A 23,453-nucleotide genomic window follows, 5' to 3' on the forward strand; every position below is an offset into this window, starting at 1 on the left:
TCCACTGCCTCTGCTGGTGAACCGTGTGTACTGCAGGTGTAAATAGTCCGATTTGTGCTCGAGCTTTAGCCAAATCAGAGTGAGGTTGTTATAAAACTCAGTGTGGGCCTGTGAGGAATAAACCCATGATCCAACATTTTAATCATTCACTATTTTCAGCAGACGCCCAGAGCAAAACCAGTATCTCATAAAATGTTTACTATTTCCACAGTTTCCTGACATTACATCATTAACACTCACTTAAATATTTTTGGTATTGTTATTTTATTTATTTATTTTCATTAATTAATTAATTAATTTCACAGCCCAGTATTAAAACATATTTCTATGTCACCTTTTTGTTGTGTTCTGTTTTATTCAGTGTTTTTTTCATAATTACCTTTACATAAGTAGGTAGCAAAACAAAAGCCCTAAAAGAAGAATAATCTACTTTTTAGCACAAATATTACCCAGTAGCCTACCAGCCTCTTTCAACTACTGTTTGCCTACAAATTAGCTTTCCCCTGAAAACTACAACTCCCAGCAGAGACGCAACTTTACTTTTTTTTTTCCTTTTCCGTGTCAGTTTAATAAACTGCGGGTGTCCTCACATGTCCAGCGCCTTCCCCACGCAAAGGTAAGTCACTTCAGCACGTATTTAACCAGACAAAATGCCAATTCAGCCCAGTTTGAGCTACGTTTTTGTGTTGTCTGGCTAGTTTAGCTAACGTCCCGATGCTAACGAGCCGCTGTGTGCTGGTCTCCATGGCAACGAGGTCACCTGGATCCAGGGGTCGAAAACTAGCCTCAAAAACTCTCATTTTGAGTTTTTTTGGCGTCATTATTTGACACAGCGGAATGATAACACGTGGAATTTAAGGTTTACATCTGTTTTTGTTCGGTGTTTGTTGTTTTTTTCTCTCGTAATTTTAGATTTGTCTCAGGTTTTGACCTTAATGTTAGCTTAATTTCATGTGAGCTAGCTTAAACTTACAGCACACAAGTATTTCCTGTATTTTGTGGAAAAGCCCTCGTTTAAATAAACTTATTCACTTAATTACATTTTCTGTGAAGGTAAAATTACTAAAATCACTGGAATTTTGGAATGTATGATATTTTTCATTTAACTTGTACTAATCTAAAACTCCAAAACAAAACACGGTGTTTTCCATTCATACAGGACACTATGGTGTCCCCCACAGACTAAAACTCCTCCAGGGTCGAAAAACAAGCTGGGAGATATATTGGGTATAACTAAATTAGACTTTGTAGCTCCTTGTGTCGTCATAAACTTATAAAAGAGACAACACTGATCAAAATATGACAGTTTCACTTAGGGCCCAAAAGCAGCACACAGATGGTTAGTACTTCAGCTGTTTACTGTCCAGGCTGGTGATCAGGTCAGTGTGGGAGGGGCCAGAGGGGCAGGCAGGTAGACAGGTCGGAGGCACACAGACAGGTTGGGGTCAGGTAGCTTACAAAAATAATGACAGAGGCTCCTGGACACAGAACAAGGCAATTTTAGTACAAAAACTAAAGCTTTTTTTGTAGAGCCAAACACAAACTGGCACAGAGTGGATAAAAAAAAAACAGGCTTCTTATACTGCAGGTAATGAGGGGAACTGTATCCAGGTGTGAAAGCTGTCACATCAGGTATGACCACGCCCAGGTGGGAGGAGCCACAGACAGATCCTGACAAAATGACCACTTATACTCCACAAATTGAAAGATTAAACTGTTGAAATATAAATGATTTTGTGCCATCATAATCTGGGAAACACTAATCTGAACCGTTAGCTAATGTTTGTGCTAGCGTTTTCACTTATTTTGTACAACTTGTGGAATCTGGTGGTTTAATGATTATTACATAATTATCTCAAATATTTCACTTTAGTAATGTTTGTGTACATGTCGTTTCACTTTAGTAATGTTTGTGTACATGTAGTTTCACTTTAGTAATGTTTGTTTACATGTACTTTCACTTTAGTAATGTTTGTGTACATGTCGTTTCACTTTAGTAATGTTTGTGTACATGTACTTTCACTTTATTAATGTTTGTTTACATGTCGTTTCACTTTAGTAATGTTTGTGTACATGTCGTTTCACTTTAGTAATGTTTGTGTACATGTACTTTCACTTTAGTAATGTTTGTGTACATGTACTTTCACTTTAGTAATGTTTGTGTACATGTACTTTCACTTTATTAATGTTTGTTTACATGTCGTTTCACTTTAGTAATGTTTGTGTACATGTTTGTGTACATGTACTTTCACTTTAGTAATGTTTGTGTACATGTACTTTCACTTTAGTAATGTTTGTGTACATGTCATTTCACTTTAGTAATGTTTGTGTACATGTACTTTCACTTTAGTAATGTTTGTGTACATGTCGTTTCACTTTAGTAATGTTTGTGTACATGTACTTTCACTTTAGTAATGTTTGTGTACATGTACTTTCACTTTAGTAATGTTTGTGTACATGTACTTTCACTTTAGTAATGTTTGTGTACATGTACTTTCACTTTAGTAATGTTTGTGTACATACTTTCACTTTAGTAATGTTTCTGTCCTTGCTGTCGTCTGCAGGTGGGATGAACAGGTATGAGGTCATTGGGCAGATTGGAGAGGGAGCGTTTGGAAAAGCCTTTTTGGCCCGGGACAAAGGAGGAGGTGACAGTGCCCAGTGTGTGGTCAAACAGATCAATCTCAGGAAGGCATGTACTCATTCTTTTTATTTATTTATTTATTGTTACATATTTAAGCATTTTGTAAAGGAAATTACAATCCGACTTTGGAGAAGGAAACTGGAACAAATCACAGGGACTTAACTATGTGAGCTTTTCCTTTTTCTGGAGCATAAATTGCACCGGAGCATAAGTCGCACTGGCCAAAAAATGCATAATAATGAAGAAAAACACAAACGTCACATATGAATCAAATCTGAGTATAAGTCGCACCCCCGGCCAAATCCAAAAAAGTGCGACCGACTTGTAGTTCGGAAAATATGGTACTATTACTACCTGCTTCACTATCTGATATTTTTGTATACAAATGATCAATGACTTGTATTTTTCTTAATAATGATGTATCCTGTAGTCCAGTCTGTCCTTTTTTGGAGCCCTTTCCTCGCTGTGCCAAATGGTGCCGAGTGTGTCGTACCATGAGTTTACTGAGCCGCTTATTTGATGTTATATTGAGTAGAGATCAACCGTTTCTCACGGCCGATGGTGATATTGATTGTTTAGAATCCAGAGCGACCGATTCCCGATAAGCTTTTGGGCCAATATATATAGTCCGATTTAGATTATTTTACTACAAACCCACCCACAGCCCATTTTTTACCACAAAACTTTAAGAGAGTTTTCTGCAGTTGTCGCTTTGCACTGGAGTGTTCAAATAAAGCTTTATGTGTATTCTTTAGGGAGCAGGTTGGCCAAAACAAAATATCGGCTTGTGCTGGAGTTTTAAGGCTGATAGCTGATGCACTAAAAAGTACAAATTGCTGCAGTCTACTTCTCTCAACATTGTGCCCACAGCAGGTTTATATAAATGGACACAGCTAACCGCCATGTTCCAGACAGGAAGTGATCATGTCGCACTTCCTGCTCCATCGACTCTGGCTCCAATTCACTTTCTGTGTATAAACTGTCCTCTCTCTGTACCTGCGTCTGTCAGACTCATTCTGGTCTTAAATGTTCGTATTAACCCTCTACATGATCCTGGGGTTTTTATTTCACTATTTTGTTTATTATTAATGTTGATATGTTGATTTACAGACAAATCAGGTCCTTCTTTCCCCGAGGTCGCTCCTGTTAGCGTCAGCAACAGATTTGATTGACAGCGTTGCTAAGCGCCCGCTCCCTGTTAAACCAGTGTTGTGGGCGGGAAGGGGGCGTTACCTTCCACAGCCTCGCTCCTGATTGGCTCTTTGGTTGCTCTAATACTCTGTCAGAATTCCAAATATCCAGATTAGCCGCTGTACCTGCTCCAGCCTGGATGAGCTTCATTTGTAGCTGAAGCTGTGACGTCACGCTCAGTCACTTCTTTACACAGACTGTGATTGTACGTGATAAAATATACATAACATATAGGCCTGTCACCATAGCACATTTTGATGTTCTATGTATATCACTGAAGTAAATATAGACGATAAATGATCATACTGGAACTAATTTATGCCCCTGACAAAACAATCCTAAAGTAGATTTATTTAACAAAAAAAACTATTGGAAAAGTATCATATGGTTAAGAACATGAGCTGCAGTAAATAAACAGCAGAATGAAACTCTTCAACTTTCTGCAGCTCAAACCATGGAATAGAAAAATAACTAAAAGTTCGCACTAGTACTAGAATTTCCCCAAGAAATAAAATATTTCACGTTTCTTTCAGATGTCAGCAAAAGAGAAGGAAGGGTCCCAAAAAGAGGTGACGCTGCTGTCCCAGATGAAGCACACAAACATAGTGGCATTTATCGACTCGTTTCAAGGTGTTTTTGCAGTTTTGTTCACTCACTCCAGATATAAAACTGTGCTTTTATTTATAAGTGACTTGTCTTTCCAGAGAAGGGCTCCTTGTTTATAGTGATGGAGTACTGTGACGGAGGAGATCTGATGAAGAAAATTCACACGCAGAGAGGAGTGTCCTTCAGCGAGGAGCAGGTATGTGACGGGTCATGTGACGGGTCATGTGACGGGTCATGTGACGGGTCATGTGACGGGTCATGTGACGGGTCATGTGACGGGTCATGTGACGGGTCATGTGACGGGTCATGTGACGGGGATTGTGTCATGGATGTATTAAAATAACTGGAGGGTCCTGCTGCTCAGAGCATCTCAAGTTGGACTAGTGGTCACTTACTGGTACTACAACAAAAATAAATAAAATAAAAAATCCCTCCTGCCCAGAAAGGATTTGTCTCATAGAACACAATGTGAGCACAAACTGGACTGACAGGGGCTGACAGGAGCTGACAGGGGCTGACCTACAATTTTCACAAAATTTTGTGGTGATTTTTACCTATTTTCAGATCATAAACTTTTCATCGTTCTTGTCGCTGTCGTCACACTCGTTCTTGTTCCTCTTGTCGCTCTCGTCGCTCTCGCCACTCTCGCCGCTCTTGTCGCTCTCGTCGCTCTCGTCACACTCGTTGTTCTTGTTCCTCTCGTCGCTCTCGTCGCTCTCGCCGCTCTCGCCGCTCTTGTCGCTCTCGGCGCTCTCGTCACACTCGTTGTTCTTGTTCCTCTTGTCGCTCTCGTCGCTCTCGTCACACTCGTTGTTCTTGTTCCTCTCGTCGCTCTCGTCGCTCTCGCCGCTCTTGTCGCTCTCGGCGCTCTCGTCACACTCGTTGTTCTTGTTCCTCTTGTCGCTCTCGTCACACTCGTTGTTCTTGTTCCTCTTGTCGCTCTCGTCACACTCGTTGTTCTTGTTCCTCTTGTCGCTCTCGTCACACTCGTTGTTCTTGTCCTCTTGTCGCTCTCGTCGCTCTCGTCACACTCGTTGTTCTTGTTCCTCTTGTCGCTCTCGTCGCTCTCGTCACACTCGTTGTTCTTGTTCCTCTTGTCGCTCTCGTCGCTCTCGTCACACTCGTTCTTGTTCCTCTTGTCGCTCTCGTCGCTCTCGTCGCTCTCGTCACACTCGTTGTTCTTGTCGCTCTCGTCGCTCTCGTCACACTCGTTGTTCTTGTTCCTCTTGTCGCTCTCGTCGCTCTTGTTCCTCTTGTTCCTCTCGTCGCTCTCGTCGCTCTCGTCGCTCTCGTCACACTCGTTGTTCTTGTCGCTCTCGTCGCTCTCGTCACACTCGTTGTTCTTGTTCCTCTTGTCGCTCTCGTCGCTCTTGTTCCTCTTGTTCCTCTCGTCGCTCTCGTCGCTCTCGTCGCTCTCGTCGCTCTTGTCAAAGGAGCTCATTGGTCACCTGTGATTTACAAATAAAATCACGCCTCTCACCTCAGATGAACAGAGTTTACAGCATCGCTCATTGATTCTACAGAAATCCTCCATATTTTTTTCAGCCTCCTGTGAGATTTTTGTTCTTTATTGTTTCTGATACGGACGGACCACGCCTGTCCCTGATTGGCTAATCCACCTGTCAATCACAGCCATTTGTAAACAGGGAGATTCACTCAAGTGTGTGTTCTGGAAATAAAATTATAAACTTCATCAAAATTACGAAACGTGAAAAAATAGTTAAGATTTGTTGTAAAATGTGAAATCAGAGAAACTGAGATGTGCGGCCTGAAACACTTTACTGAAACACCCGCATGTTTCTGTAGATTTTAGACTGGTTCGTTCAGATCTGCCTTGGCCTCAAACACATTCATGACAAGAAGATACTACACCGAGACATCAAGACTCAGGTGAAGTTTAAACACACACTGAAACACACACTGAAACACACACTGAAACACACACTGAAACACACACTGAAACATACACACTGAAACACACACACTGAAACACACAGAAACACACACATTATTTCTATTAGTCCTGACTGTTCAGATTTGAACCTTGTTCTGTTGGACTCGTGTCTTTTATTACGTTGTTTCAGATGAATTTTGTGATTTAAATGTGTAAATTATAACAGAGATGAGAACCATAGAGACACAGTAGGTTTAATGTTTTTCTTGGTGTGGGGTTGAGCTTGTATATCCACAGCCTCGGTGTGGACATCAGTGTGTGTCTGTCTCTTTATTTTCAGAACATCTTCCTGACCAGCGGAGGCAGCAAAGTGAAGCTCGGAGACTTCGGCGTTGCACGAATGTTGAATAAGTGAGTAACTGTAAAACAAACTCGTATGAAGTCATGAAAACACCACGAGCTGAGTTACATCAACATAGATATGAGCAGGTCGTCTCCCTCTGAAGAGCTCATAACACCTGGTTTTTGAAGTTTTAACACTTTGAATGATTCTTTAAATGATTCTGATCATTTAAAGGTTCTACATCACACAAACCGACTCTTGTAGCTTTAATCCATGTTCTAATGTTTCCTCCTCAAAAACAGACCTGGAGTTGTGTTTTGTTTCATTCACACATGTTTGAGTCACACTTTAGTATTCGTCTGTTACATCTACAAAGCTCAAAACACTCTGTTCCACCTTGTGATGTCATCAAGTGGTAGTTTTCAAGTTAACTCCTCCCACTTTTACCTTTAGTTCAGTCGAGATAAGTGGCAACTCCAGGACTGAAATGATCCAAATGATTCTATAAATGAAGGTGTGTGGAGTTTAAAAACACAGCGGAGCACTTCCTGTATCACCACACGATGACATCACAAGGTGGAACAGAGTGTTTTCTGTGTGAGAGAAGAACTCAGCCTATAATAATAATAATGAACAGTAGACTTTGTGACTTGTCTAAATTGGATTGTAATCTCATTGAAAAAACCTTACAAAAAGTGTTGAGGAAAGGGTCTGTTTTATTTACATACTGCAGTAATGTTTTTATTATAAAACTAACACCCTTCAAATTAGCTCCTGATTCATACGACACACTTTTGTCCCTGAATGTGTTTTGGATCCGCAGCACCACAGAGCTGGCTCGTACCTGTGTGGGGACGCCTTATTACCTGTCCCCTGAAATCTGTGAGAATCGACCCTACAACAACAAGACGTAAGATTACAACTCTGTGACTCTGACGACACGACGGCGAAGGTGGAATCAAGAAACGCCGCTACCCCCGTCACGACCGCAAACTCTGATGAGGAAAATATAGACCATGAACCATAAATACTGAAATTAACCGATTATCCTTCAAAAACAATTCTTAGTAAAACACGAGGCGCAAGAGACAAATAAAAATAAAAGCCTGGATGAGCTTCATTTGGAGCAGAACGCCGTGGGTGACGTCACACTCACTTAGTCACTTCTCTCTTTATTCTTTATTTGACAGGGACCATGTACAAATTCATTAATCTTACAAGGAAAAGATGATTTGCACCAGATTTAGCTACTGCTACTTTCCATCTGCAGTCCCTGAGCAGGTGAACACACGTTAAAAAACACATATCAATTGACAATTACAATATACGACTACGATCTGCCGTACATATGTCTCCTCCAGTCCAGACGAATATAAAAATCATTCTGTGCAGGTTTATACAGTGAGCACAGAGCAGCACCAACTAACTCGACTGATGTGACACGTTTGATTATTTAAAATGAGCTTTTTCAAATTTCTAGTAAAACTCTTAAAATCCACAGACACTTTCTGTCTGGAGCTGATTCCACTGCCTCATGGTTTGATAAGAAAAAGCCGATTGAGCAAAGGCCGAGGATCTTTTTGGAACGACGCAATTTCGGTTTAAGGAGGAACGAGTAGATCACTTCTTTGTCTATAATGAGTCAGAGAAGTTATTTATTCAACCCTCTACAGCTCAAATCCACGGAAATCACACACATGATAAACACTGAGCCCCAAAAAATATAGTTCTGTAGAGGGAAACTGGGACGATAATTCAATATAGTGAACCACTCCTGCCCAGAGCCCTGTTTTTACACATGGCTTTGCTTTTCACGCTTTGTTTCCACCGTCATCGTGTTTATAAATGTTTTTGTTGACCCGGTGTTCGCTCTCATGACACTCGGCGCCTTGTTTGTGTCTTACAGAGATATCTGGTCTCTGGGCTGTGTCCTGTATGAGCTGTGCACACTCAGACATCCGGTACGTCCTAACACATCGGAATAATCGCACTTAAAGTCAACGTGTGGTCTCCTACTGCGAATAATCTCATCCACACACGTGAGCCGACGTGACCCACGCTCCCCGGGGCTGTGACGCTAACTGTACCCAGCCACAGGACACAAAAACACTAACTATTGATACTTTGCACTGGCATTACACGGGTGCACAACGCTCACATTAGCAACATAGCCAAAAAAAGTTTTAAGATACACTGAAAACGCAAGAAAAAAATACAAAAGTGATTTAAACAGCAATTTTTCAAGACTCTGTGATCAATCTGAGCGTCCATGGTCCTGTTTACAAGTAAAAGTTTCTGCAAAAGGTGAAAAACTGTTGGCTAATGCTAATGCTAATGCTAACTAGCTTGTGACTGTGATGTTGTGTGTGAGAGGGACTTGTTTAACAGCACAAATCAGCTCACCTCTTTTAGTTCAGCGAAGTTAGTTTTTATGGTCAGATTGTCTAACAAAGCCTCAGACGAAGCAGTGCCTACAGTTAGCATCTCACCCCCTAGCATGCTGACACTAATAATCTTCCCTCCCCTCGTTCTCTGTTAAACACTACAGCGATACAGGCTGCTTTTTATATTTCCTCTCCGTTTCTCTCCAGTTTGAAGGCAGCAGTCTGAGGCAGCTGGTCAATAAGATCTGCAGGGGGCGCTACATCCCGGTGCCTGCTCGATACTCCTACGAGCTGCGCCTCCTCGTCACTCAACTTTTTAAGGTTTGCGACGCACGATGCAAACGGTTAAAGCGCATATGATCCTGCCTGTTCTTTTCTAGCGTTGTCATTTTAGTTTATGACGTTCAGAGCTGCGTTACCCAAGCAACCATCACGTAAACAAGGGCCAAACCTGAAGAAATTACCGTAAATTTCAGACTATAAGCCGCTACTTTTTTCCACGCTTTGAACCCTGCGGCCGATACAACAGTGCAGGTTATTTATAGAGTTTTACCGGATAACGGCCACCGTGAGGCGCTCTCTTGCTGTAAACGTAAAAGTGAGACAGACGTGGGGAAAGATTATGCTCTGAAGAATTCACTAGTTTTGATTTTGAACGGTCATTTTGCGAAAAAACACACGAAGAAATGGAAATGATGCAGTTTTTAAGATAAAGAAGGAAATAGATCCACTGCACGTGAGCTCGACATCAATGAATCCAACTCTGTCGATGTAAAAAGACGACAAAAGGAAATAAAAGCAGATGCTCGTGTTGGTGCAGCTTTATTTTCTAAACCTGCAGGTGTGTTCATCCCGTGTTGATGTCGTGTCGGCGCCAATTTTCAGGCACAGTTAAAAAAAAAAGCGTGTCCGTGCACCGTCTTTGTGTGTAAATATCTCACGTTACAATATGAAAACCTGCGGCTTATATTCAGGTGCGCTCTATAGTCCGAAATGTACGGTCCACAAAACTGATGATTAGACCAATGAAAATAGATGACATCACCTTTATTTAGCTAGACGAAGGTTTATCCCGCCGAAAAAAAAACAATAAAAACATGAACGTGTGGGATGCTGTTTAAATAAATGAAGGTTTCCCGTGTGCAGGTGAGTCCCCGGGATCGTCCCTCCGTCAGCTCTGTCCTCAAACGGACACTTCTACAGAAACATCTGAGCCGACATCTGGAAGAACAGGTAATAATAATAATGTTTAAACGTGTGTACTAGTGTGAGACGCTGTTGTCGTGTCCTTGGGCAAGACGCTGCAGTCGATCAGCTTTTCTTCTGTGTGGCTGCTCACTGTTATTTACTCTGAGTTTTGGAGTAATCTGAGCATCATGTTTCAGTACTTATACTTCTATCAAGGAGAGGGCGGTGGGTTCTGGCTCCAAATGTTTGTCCTTGGGGTGACAGTGGCTCAGTTGGTAGAAAAGCGCCGTATAAAAATGTGACCATGTACCATTTATGAATTAGTTTGTTTCGTTCGTACACTCTGACATTACTCCAGAAAATTTATCATCAACAACAACACTATGAGTTTCTACCGTGTGAAAAATAAAGCTCTAAATGTAAATGTGTTTTTGACAGGACAAATCAAGTCACACAGTCCCAGCCCCAAACAGAGCGCCACCTTCAGTCCGACCTGCTCAAATACAAGGTAAAGGTTTAAAGTGGAGTTTGGAGCCCCCCAGTGGAGACTCTCTGCAGCGCCTTGACCCCTGTGCCGTACTGACCGGGGTACAGTGGAGTACAGTGGGGTACAGTCCCTTTGAGTCTGTTTTGAATACACAAGTGTATCATGACCTTCCTTCTTTACATTTGACCCACTGCAAAAACTAAGTGTGAATATTGGAAAATGAACTCTGGTTTTGACTATGGTGAAGGTTCACATCATAGGGAAATTTGTCCACTGCATTTGACCCATCCTTCAGTGTCCTCTTCATTTGACCCATCCTTCAGTGTCCTCTTCATTTGACCCATCCTTCAGTGTCCTCTCCATTTGACCCATCCTTCAGTGTCCTCTTCATTTGACCCATCCTTCAGTGTCCTCTTCATTTGACCCATCCTTCAGTGTCCTCTTCATTTGACCCATCCTTCAGTGTCCTCTCCATTTGACCCATCCTTCAGTGTCCTCTTCATTTGACCCATCCTTCAGTGTCCTCTTCATTTGACCCATTCTTCAGTGCCACCAGTGGGACATTTATTAGTTTAGTGAATATTTGAAAAGTAGTGACGTGATTTATCAACATTATTTGACTTGTTTCAATACGAAAATATGAACAAAAAGACATTTTATCTTTTATGTCCATGGTATAAATAATGTTGTAGTAGTAGTAGTAGTAGTAGTAGAAGTAGTAGTAGTAGTAGAAGTAGAAGTAGTAGTAGTATTAGAAGTAGTAGAACTAGTATAACAATTATTAGTAGTAGTAGTAGTAGTAGTAGTAGTAGTAAAATAATACTATATAAATGTATAATTGGTATCATTTGTTTTGGTTGTAGAGAAAGTGCAAAGTCCCAGAGCTGAAGAGAAAATGAAGAAACACGACTGGAAGATCCATCAGAGAGTTTACACACGTCTACAGCACAGAGTGAGGACACAGAGGACAGAGAGAGGACACAGAGGACACAGAGAGAGGACACAGAGAGAGGACGCAGAGAGAGGACACAGAGAGAGGGAGGACACAGAGTGAGGACACAGAGAGAGGACATAGAGAGAGGACACAGAGAGAGGACATAGAGGGGGGACACAGAGAGAGGACACAGAGAGAGGACACAGAGTGAGGGAGGACACAGAGTGAGGACACAGAGAGAGGACATAGAGAGAGGACACAGAGAGAGGACATAGAGGGGGGACACAGAGAGAGGACACAGAGAGAGGACACAGAGAGAGGACACAGAGTGAGGGAGGACACAGAGTGAGGGAGGACACAGAGTGAGGACACAGAGTGAGGACACAGAGTGAGGACACAGAGTGAGGACACAGAGTGAGGACACAGAGAGAGGACATAGAGAGAGGACACAGAGTTGTGTTTTGTTTCATTCACACATGTTTGACTCACACTTTATTATTCATCTGTAACATCTCCAAAGCTCAAAATGTGACTTTCCACCTTGTGATGTCATCAAGTGGTAGTTTTCAAGTTAACTCCTCCCACTTTTACCTTTAGTTCAGTCGAGATAAGAGACAACTCCAGGACTGAAATGATCCAAATGATTCTAGAAATGAAGGTGTGACACAGTGGAGCACTTCCTGTATCACCACATGATGACATCACAAGGTGAAACAGAGTGGGGTTTTTTTCAGTTTGAGAAAAACTCAGCCTAAATCTTGAGAGTTTGTGTGTTAAACATGTGAGAATGAAACAAAACACAACTCCAGGTCTGTGTGTGACAAGGAAACATTAGAGCAGAGATAAATAAATAGTTTAATTTGGGACATTTAAGGATTTAATGACACTTTCCCACGTGTGACATCAGACCCTCTGAGACAGTAGAGACATGTTCACCAAAATATACAAGTGTGAAGTTAGGCCAAGAAAAAACGGCATAAATAGAGTTTGTGAAGAGTCCAAGTTCGTCCACATCAAACCAGTATTTCTTGAGGATCTAGTTTTGTGTCTCATCTTCTTCATTTCTCGCTCTTCAAAGCCTCTTCATCACAGACTGGCCCAAGCAGCTGATCTCCGTCATGTGGACTTTGTACCTCAAGAGAAACCAAGGTGACCTCAGTCCCTCACTTACACATTTGACTCTAAAAACTATTTCACAATTTTACGATTATGTCAAAACCTGTATATTTTCATAGAGCGGAGCAGCCATCGGGGGCGCCGTATCTCCACTATCACGCCCAGCTCGACGCCTTTCAGCTCCGACACAGAGAGGAGCCACCGCCCGAGCCGTACCAACTGTGAGCAGCTACACGCTCAGGTTCACTGGTACACGCGGGAGTATGTGAGCTATACAGACATTCAGCTGACTTTACTGTTTCAAACTGAGATCCCACATTTCATAAACGTAATAACTCCAGTGCCATCTTCATCGAGAGTCTTCATCGAGAGTCTCCATCGAGAGTCTCCATCGAGAGTCAAGAGTCTCCATCGAGAGTCTCCATCGAGAGTCAAGAGTCTCCATCGAGAGTCTCCATCGAGAGTCTCCATCGAGAGTCTCCATCGAGAGTCTCCATCAAGAGTCTCCATCAAGAGTCAAGAGTCTCCATCGAGAGTCAAGAGTCTCCATCGAGAGTCTCCATCGAGAGTCTCCATCGAGAGTCTCCATCGAGAGTCAAGAGTCTCCATCAAGAGTCTCCATCAAGAGTCTCCATCAAGAGTCTCCATCAAGAGTCTCCATCAAGAGTCTCCATCAAGAGTCTCCATCAAGAGTCTCCATCAAGAGTCTCCATCAAGAGTCTCCATCAAGAGTCTCCATCAAGAGTCTCCATCGAGAGTCGAGAGTCTCCATCGAGAGTCGAGAGTCTCCATCGAGAGTCGAGAGTCTCCATCGAGAGTCGAGAGTCTCCATCGAGAGTCGAGAGTCTCCATCGAGAGTCGAGAGTCTCCATCGAGAGTCTCCATCGAGAGTCTCCATCGAGAGTCAAGAGTCTCTGTTGAGAGTCTTCGTTGAAGGTCTTCATCAAGAGTCTTCATCCACCAAAATCTGTATTAATCGACTCATCGTGTTATTTAGATGACGAGGATTTCTATGAGACAACAGCAGAAAGAAGCAGTGGGAGATATTTACCTCTAAAAACTACAGACTGTATATAAATGGACATATCTAACCTGCTACAAACAGGAAGTGATCATGGTGCACTTCCTGCTCCATCGACTCTGGCTCCAATTCACTTTCTGTGTAAAAACTGTGTCTTTGTAACTGCTGCTGTCAGACTCATCATTTTTATACAGACTGTGGTGAAAACACTTGAATCACATGTTGAATCTGTCTTTATATAACTACACTGTTTCCATGAGCTCCCCCTGCAGGTGTAGTCTTGTAATGGCAGTTTGGGTCAGACACAGACATACGTCATAGTTTCGAGACCTTTTGCCACGCCCCCTTTTTAGTCGACAAGCTCATCCCTGATATAAGACTTATTTTTATTTGTTTACATACTCTAATACTGTTTTTCAGAGTGGCTGCGGCTCGAAATGAATATTTACAAAGGAGACGAGAAGCAAACCAGTACAAGGTTCGAGCGGAGAAGCAGCTGGTGAGGTCCAAGAGCGTGTTCCATGTTCTATCTGCGGACATGGATGTAACATGTTTGATTTAAACTCATAAAACGCCTTATTCAGGTCCTTATAAGTCTTTAACTCATCAAAAACACATCTGAAGAGGCTGTACATGTCCTTCATGCATGTTTGAGTAATCTAGAGATCTCTCCTGGGCTCTATTCAAACCCTACTTATGGTTAGCAGTAAGATCCTGTACGAGGCTCCGCCCACAAGCCGACATCACAGAAGTAAATACCTCCTCTTTAATACCCCATAGAAGTGTGACTAAAACAATAGCTGTTTGCTCTGATGCGTTTAATCATTTAAACACTAAAAGATCAGAACGAGTCCAGTGAGTTTGTGTGGACTTTAAAAACCCAGAGGAGCGCCACCTCGTGACATCAGCGGGTGGCACAGAGACAAAACACAGTGACTCTGGGTGTGTTTTTCACTAAGAAACAACATCATAACAGCTCAAAGTCAAACTCGTGCTTTGATAACTGACCTGTTTTGGTCTTAGGGTCTACGTCCATCCACGGCAGAGCGCCCCCACAGGCCCGGAGGTCACATGAACGCAATGGGACCAAACCAACACACACCACATGACAAGAAACACGACGGACGACAGGTAAGAGACATCAGCGCGACAGTATAAAGAGAGGACGATATGATGTAATATCCGTCCCTCTTGCGCCTCCTCTCGGCCCTCTTCTGTCATGCAGGCGATTAGCAGGTGTTTTAAAGTGTTCAGAGCAGTAAAAATGATTAAATAAATGTTGGAGAGACAGGTTTAATGCCATACTGTGGGACATTTCAGGCAAAGCAGTGGCATCTACACGGAGACGAGCAGGTGGCGGACTCCTTGATCTAATAGAACTAACCTCGTCTCACTCATTTGTTTTGTTGTTAGGAGTATTTGCGTGAACTGGAGCTGATCCGGCTGCAGTATCATCAGGACGTGAAGGAGATGAAGCAGAGAGCGGAGGTCAGGTTATGTCACCTCCTGTTCATCGCAGCGTAAACGTGCACAAACTTACAGCTTGTACTCATGTTGCTATGGTCATTCGCTTACTCTCAGTTGTGTTTTATTATTTTCCCCGCCCACAGCCTTGTACTTATGTTTTGTTTTTGTTTTTTTACACATGGATTAAAAACCTGTTGTATTATAATTTTTCATGAGTAAAAATCTTTGTGTCATGACGTCTTAAAATCAAACATATTCTTCAACTGTTCTTCAGATGTTTCTGGTCGTTTCTTCTCGTTGAGCCTCTGAAGTTTTATTTGGACTGATTCATGTTTGAGTTTAATCTTTAATCCACTATTTTCAAGACGCCATTTTGTTTTTCCCTGCCGCGGCACACACTCACTGAACCTTATTATAAATCCTATCCTTCTCCAGTTTTATTTTTTTTTTTTCGTGTCGTCATTTTGGTACAAATGAAAAAAATGTGCTGCTCTAGTGCGACATGCATCTGTCCATAGGGGGCGCTACAGCATGCGGCGCTTTAGTGTGATAACGTTTACGGCGGCGTCAGCTCCTGTCAGACACCGCAGTTTTCTAACACACAAGTCAGCGGATTTGTGTCTTTTATTCATTGGTTTTAGATGAATATTGTGATTTAAAATGTGTAAATTATAACAGAACGATCCACAGAGATGAGAACCATAGAGACTCAAGCTCGGTGTGACTGGTTTAATAACACACAGCTCTAATTCCTCATGTTCCAGGTTCAGCATCAGAACAAACGTGAGACGTTTGTGGTGGAGAAACCTCAGAGAGAAGCAGCAGCCTGTGAACAGCCACGAGCCTCAAACCAGGTACCACCCCGTGTCAGGGCGGAGAAACTGAACATCATACCGACTGAACTGTGTGTGCTGTTTTTGGAGCAGGACGTTGAGGCGGCGCTGAGGCAGATTGGACAGGAGCCCAGAGAGTCCAAAAGAGAGAAAAGGCAAAAGGGGAAGGTAACACGTGCATTTTTACACATCTGATCAGTACAGATGTTATAACACATTAAGTAACGTTTAGTACTGTTATTTAAATCAGACCTAGTATCACCGATTAAGAAAATAAAACTGGAGAAGGAAGTTATAATAGAGAAGAAATGACTAGAACATGATGAAAAGCTCTGAAAAGTCCATTTTGCAGAACAGGTCTGATTTAAATGAGTAAAAACAGAGTGACTGAAGCTCTGGCCTCAGCCTCATCTCTCACTGTTAAAAACAACGTTACATCATTTAAACGGTGTGTTTTTACAGAGAGGAATCATGTTTGAGATCAGACTGAACGAACTGCAAGAAGAAACGAAAGATGAAGATGTGAAAACAGCTGGAAGACAGAAAGAGGTGAATGAAAGTCTCAAAACACACACGTCCAAAGTGTAAAAACACACGTCCAAACTGTGGCTGACACTTTATCTATAGAAAGACAATATTATGTTTTTTTATTTACTATTGCCTAAATAATATTTATTCTCTATTTAAAGCTTGAAAAGAGTAATGCAGCCCTCATACTGCACACAAATGATTATTATCATTATTCATATTTTATACAACGCACAAGACTCTAGTAACAGTTTAATCAAGTTTAAAGGGAAATGTGCAGTTATTCAGATCAGACATTTACAGAGTTTAAACTGACACTGTGACATTCAATATTTAACATTTTTGTTATTGTCATAAAAACAAAACTCATAAAACATGTTAATATGTTGTTTTTGGATGAATATAACATTTTCAAAACAATAAAGGGAAACATGGAGATATAAATATGCTACAGTTAATACCTCAGAGAAATAAATACCTCCTCTTTAATACCCCGCAGAAGTAAATACCTCCTCTTTAATACCCCACAGAAGTAAATACCTCCTCTTTAATACCCCACAGAAGTAAATACCTCCTCTTTAATACCCCACAGAAGTAAATACCTCCTCTTTAATACCCCACAGAAGTAAATACCTCCTCTTTAATACCCCACAGAGGTAAATACCTCCTCTTTAATACCCCACAGAAGTAAATACCTCCTCTTTAATACCCCACAGAAGTAAATACCTCCTCTTTAATACCTCCTCTTTAAGTCATACGAGACACCACAGTCTTCATTTCAGATAAAACCGTTTTCGTGTCTGTAGGACGTGGACCCTCTGAACCAGACGCTGAACTTTGAGGATGGAGAACAGCTGCAGCTCTGTGATTGGCTGGAGCAGAGAAGGGGGTGGAGTCAGAGGGTTCCTGAAACCTTATTGGAGGCTTTGGGAAACAGGGACGTGATGACTGCCACCGCCTGCACTGTCCAAACTGAGCCAGGTACGATCAGAGAGTATTTTATCAGGAAACGTACGGTACAGACGGGTAAAACTTTAGAATTTTATATTTCGAGGTGAAGATGGTGCGGTGCGTCGGCAGTGGACAGAGGGAGCTCAGAGCGCGCTCCTCGAGGCTCTGGACCAGGCTGAGCTTCAACACGCCACCCTGAGCTCTGTCACTGCAGGTCTGTGAACACCGGGGGGCGCTATGCACTCAAAACTCAAGATGCACACGCTGGATTTGTGACTAAGAAAAAACGTGAGCAGTTCAGATTACACACTGACAAAATACTTTCAGATAAACAGTACAACATGTGGCCTCAGAGTTCTACTGTTGGAATAATCTGACACAAAACAGTTACGTCACACTCCTGTCCTCCTCTGGGACGCTCCCCACTCCCGCCTGTTGTGGAACTTCTAATAGTAAAAACCTTAAAAAATCTAAAATCAACAGAGGAGAATAAAAGTCTGGTTTATTGAATCGTCACAGAGCTGTTGTCCCTGAGAGAGTCGTCTCGCCCTCAGATACATGAACATAGAGTCTGTTTATACCATCAAAACTATCACACCATTTAGACTCCACGAGACGCACAAACAAGATACACCCAGACATAACAACACACGTGATACGAAGGTTAGGTCAAAGAGATCCACAACAATCCCTCCCTTTTGATGAGAATAAATCACATTTATTTTTAATCAACTCAATTTAAATCTTTATTTAAAGATCACACATGGAAAAACATGCACCCAAAATCATACTTAAACATTTAAAATAAACCTTACACATGATCAAAATAAAAGTCCAGGAATAACAGAATTGATTAGTCAGATCGATTATGTAACACGTGAAGGAAAATACAACCTGACTGTATTGATCGAGTTACACGCACCATTAAAATTCTGTTTTTGTTTTTTACTTTTTCTTATTTTATTAGTTGTTTTTTGTTTAATCCCGCTCCGTGCTCAAGCCGTTGCCGGATGCGTCCGCACCATCAGCCGCCGCCCAGAACATGAAATGGAACTCACTGAAATTCTGCTCGTCTTGGGCTTAAGATCTTTAACAAACGAGACGTCGTCAGAATCAGAAACACACTCAGGATCAGTCTGGATACAACAGCCTCAACATTGCATTGATTTAGGACAAAGAGAGAACTCACCATTGGTCACATAGTTTTTAACAGACAGAGGACCACACAGTAGAACTAGATTAGGATTATATCTACAATTATGGCCAGATTGATGAGCACATGCAGGAAGAAGTCACTGGAGACAGGAGAAGGAGTCAGAGGTCACAGTGTGCCCTTCCATCACATCACCAACTGAATAAACCCCCTGTCGAGAGGCACTGTTCTGTTTGACATAAGACAAATAAACACTGCAGATTATTCAGAAACAAAGATCGTGTGTTTCCTGCTGCACAAATGGACCAGGGATCTGTGTGAGCTCTGTCCTGGTTCACGAGTCTTTCCTCTGGTGAAAGCACAAGGCAGTTACAGTCTGAGCACTTCTGTTACACTGAGGCCAAAGAGGAGTTCATGATGATGTGAGCACACGTGGGTCTGTGTCCGCTTTACCGACATTAACTCTGCCGCTGTCCTCTCAGTACATCAGTGTTTGAAGACAAGAGTCACATGAGCTGATCTGAAGTGAATCGATATCGGCTGAGACAGATCTGCTGTTAGAGTTTAGGGAAATGTGCAGTGTCTCCAGGATCATACCAATAAAAACATGACCCCAGTGTAGAGAGAGTGAACCTGGACTCTGTGGAGGAGGCTCATGGAACCATCAGAGACGCTGTAAAACGCCAAAACCCCTGCACTGTGGTCCAGGTAAACCCCGATTCTGGACCCGACCGGACCTGAGACCTGAACTGAGTTAAACACAAACCGATAACTTATTTTTACATTTTAAGGCCCAGGATTTATGATTGTTTCCTAATGCACCTTTACCAGCACCTCCTATTTTGCAATGTCGAACCCAGGAGGAGACAGGCTCCGCCCACTGCTCTGTGAAACGGGGAGGAAGCTGAGAGCCAGGCAGCACTTTAAAGCCATACAGAGGTGCTTGTTAGAGGGAGAGGTGTGGAGGCAGATATGGACATGCAGCTGATGTCATCAACGTCCCCTGGGGAGGTGAAGCTAACTGGAGACACTGCTCTGTCTGAGGCTCTGATGCTCAAGTTAGACTTTAATCTGAGCTTCATTTTAACACAATTTGACCAGAAAGAGCTGATTTAGTTGGAACTTGTGTTGTGCTGTTTATCAAGTCTCACACATAACACTACAGTCACAAGCTAGCATTAGCATTAGCATTAGCATTAGCATTAGCCATTGATTGACCACAGGCTCCTGAAAATGTGCTGTTTCAATCCATTTTGTTTTGGTTTTTTTTTTTGAGTTTTCAGACCCCCTTAAAACTTTGTGTCAGTGTTTGCTGATGCATGCGTTGTGTAACCGTGGTAACTGCTGAACATTCTGCTGTAGACATACACGTAGAACACCCCGAGCGTGATGTGACTGCACAGAATAGGGACTGAAAACATGAACGAGCACAGCCTCAGAACACGCCACCATCACTCTTTTAAAGGAATTGTTTTCATTTTTTAAATTTTATTTTTAACTACGTGAACACTGTCAGTCAAAACTTTGGGCTCACCCTCTCATTCAGTGTTTTTTTCTTCTTTTTTTTTACCACTTTCTATCTTTTATATACACACAGAAAACATCAAATATATGAAGTTTTTTATATTTTATTTTCAAATCCTCAAAGTATCTGCCCTTTGCTTTGTCGAAAAATATTTGGTAGTGTGTTTTTTTTTTCTTTACTACATAATTATACTAATATCTTGTTTCATATATTTGATGTCTTCTGTTAGTTTATGAAATTAAGTCAGAAAGTAATAAAAATAAATTAAAATAAAAAATTAAATAAATGCGTGCAAACTTCCGCCTGGTCGTGCACAGGATGAACACACACGGACTTTTACTATCAGTGATTTTTATTTGACAGAAATTGAGAAGTTGAAGCAGCAGAAAGACGAGGGAGAGGAGGAAGAGGAGGACAAGGAGCGAGAGGAGGAAGAGGAGGACAAGGAGCGAGAGGAGGAAGAGGAGGACAAGGAGCGAGAGGAGGAAGAGGAGGACAAGGAGAGAGAGGAGGAAGAGGAGGACTCGGACGTGGAGAGTGACGAAGAACGACTGGAGCCTCGATCGGACGATGACGACACGTGAGACACATTTATTTCTCGCGGTGGTGCTTTGTCTGTTCCCGTTCCCAGGGCTGTACCGCCAAATTCTGGGCCCGCACTTCATATTGTCTTATGGAAAATGCATTTTGCAGACTTTGTGAGGGGCCCCTCCCTGCACCGGGCCCTGGGGACACCGTGCCCTTTACCTCCTTTCCAGTCAAACGCCCCGATGCTGAGATAGATAAGTGGCTTTTTAAGCATCTGCCTAAATTCACTGGTGTAAACTGACACCAGCGCAGGGACGTAGACCGTTTAAATGTTAAATGTTCGTATTAACCCTCTACATGATCCTGGGGTTTTTATTTCACTATTGTGTCTGTAAATCAAGATATGAACATTAATAACAGACAAATCACACGTTTTATCTCATTTTATTAAGTTATTTTGAGGTGTTTTTTTTTTTTTTGTTTTTTTTTTAGTTATTTTGAGGATTTTCTTTTTTTTCTGTTTTTTTTTTTTTTTTTTTAGGTCATTTTGAGTTCATTTACTTATTTTTTGGTTATTTTGAGGTTTTTCAGTTTTTTGCTTTTTTAAAATTTTGATTTCATGTATTTATTTTTTGTTATTTTGACTTTTTTAAATTTTGACTTTTTTTGTTATTTTGAGGTTGTTTTTTTTTTTTTTTTGGTTTTTTTTTTAGCTTATATATTTATTTATTTTTTAAAGCTGTCCTCTCTCTCTGTCTCTGCTGCTTCAGACTCATTCTGGTCTTAAATGTTCGTATTAACCCTCTACATGATCCTGGGGTTTTTATTTCACTATTTTGTCTATTATTAATGTCGATATCTTGATTTACAGACAAATCAGGTCCTTCTTTCCCCGAGGTCGCTCCTGTTAGCGACAGGTTTGATTGACAGCGTTGCTAAGTGCGGGAAGGGGCATTACCTTCTACAGCCTCGCTCCTGATTGGCTCTTTGGTTGCTATGATACTCAAATATGACATGTATAGATTTTTAGTTTGTCCATTCACAAACTGACCATTGTCGCTTTAATCCATGTTCTGATGCAGTTTCCTCCTCAAAAACAGACCTGGAGTTGTGTTTTGTTGTTTTGTTTCATTCACACGTTTGTTTTTTTGTCAGTAACTTTGAAGAGTCGGAGGATGAGCTGAGGGAGGCTGTGGCCGACTCCATGGTGAACCTGCTCGTCCTGGACCAGGCCCCGCTGCATGATGGGAACCAGGAAGTGAGCTCCACGGACCCGCCACAGATCAGGCAGGACGGGGACTCCACTGACACCACGGGAGGAGGAGGAGGAGGAGGTGAAAACCAGGAGAACAAAGCCACGAGTAAGGACAACTGAAGCGGGTTTAGATCAGACCACTGTCGCAGCAGATCACTCACACGGGGCCTGAGACACAGCTCCACCCTGAGTCTCTCCACCTCTGTCATACATATCTTATCTCAGTGTTGTGACGCGCTCCGCCTCGTCTGTTATTTACGACAACAAACCAGGTGAGGTTACAAATACGTACAACACTCTGAGAAACGGAGGGGTGAATTAGAGAAATGCTGGAATCATGAAAGAATCTCCGAAAACCTCTCGGATTTATAAAATACATCATCACCGTCGTCGTCCTAAGTGTCCGTCAAGTCCATAATTGTAAATATACTGACGGATGAACTGAAGTGTGTTTTTAAAGGACGCACTTACAGTATCACCCTCCAGAGGGCGCTCATGAGGTTCACGTCAACTCCTCTGGATGTTTACTTCTTTGGTTGTATTTTAAAATATTATTATTGTTTGTTTAAATTTGTTTTGTTGCTGTTCGTGTGGTGTGACTGCAGATTGGTTTGTCACGAAGATTATGAATAATACAAAAAAAATAAACTGAAACTTATACTAAAACTTAAACAATAAAAGGGAAACATGATTTAAATATGTGTGAGTAAATACCTCCTCTTTAATGCCCCATAGAAGTAAATACTCTCTCTTTAACATAAATAAAACTGAATACTGACTTCCTGAAAACTTTAATTTGGGGGAAATCCTAAATAAAAAATATATAGTCCCAGGCAGATATAAAGTGGCATTATGTTTATTACAGAACATTCAATCAAAGAAGCTTGAACTTGGACCCTTCAGGTTTATGTTTTGGAAATAAACGATCAATTTCACAAACTGTTTAAATCAGATTTGGTCCATAAACAAACAAACAAACACCTTCTTTCACTTTAAGCTTTAATCCATGTTCTGACGCCGTTTCCTCCTCAAAAACAGACCTGGAGTTGTGTTTTGTTTCATTCACACATGTTTGAGTCGCACTTTAGTATTCGTCTGTTACATCTACAAAGATCAAAACGCTCTGTTCCACCTTGTGATGTCATCAAGTGGTCGTTTTCAAGTTAACTCCTCCTCCTTTTACCTTTAGTTCAGCAGAAGATTGGAAACTCCAGATTTGCTGAAATGATCCAGATGATTCTATAAATGAAGGTGTGTGGAGTTTAAAAACACAGTGGAGCACTTCCTGTATCACCACATGATGACATCACAAGGTGGAACAGAGTGTTTTCTTTCTGTTTGAGAGAAGAACTCAGCCTAAATCTGCAGGTTTGTGTGTTAAACATGTGAGAATGAAACAAAAAAA

At 41.7% G+C, this 23,453-nt stretch overlaps 1 protein-coding gene across 1 annotated transcript; it reads left to right on the forward strand.

The window, feature by feature from the left end:
- The first annotated feature begins 2,568 nt into the window (after positions 1-2,568).
- On the forward strand, positions 2,569-22,168 carry LOC117389411 (serine/threonine-protein kinase Nek5-like). Its single transcript, XM_055230698.1, has 24 exons — positions 2,569-2,692; positions 4,369-4,465; positions 4,540-4,637; positions 6,248-6,331; positions 6,676-6,746; positions 7,502-7,588; positions 8,585-8,639; positions 9,270-9,383; positions 10,209-10,295; positions 10,689-10,758; positions 11,601-11,689; positions 12,750-12,820; positions 12,907-13,008; positions 14,229-14,307; positions 14,832-14,939; positions 15,222-15,296; positions 16,040-16,129; positions 16,202-16,276; positions 16,571-16,657; positions 17,443-17,617; positions 17,691-17,801; positions 19,363-19,448; positions 20,748-20,845; positions 21,949-22,168. Exons 1-24 carry the CDS (start codon positions 2,570-2,572, stop codon positions 22,166-22,168), a joined length of 2,352 nt encoding a protein of 783 aa, XP_055086673.1. The 5' UTR covers position 2,569.
- Positions 22,169-23,453: the final 1,285 nt, after the last annotated feature.

This window comes from Periophthalmus magnuspinnatus, chromosome 21 (genome assembly GCF_009829125.3).
Source record: "Periophthalmus magnuspinnatus isolate fPerMag1 chromosome 21, fPerMag1.2.pri, whole genome shotgun sequence".
Lineage (NCBI taxonomy): Eukaryota > Metazoa > Chordata > Actinopteri > Gobiiformes > Gobiidae > Periophthalmus > Periophthalmus magnuspinnatus.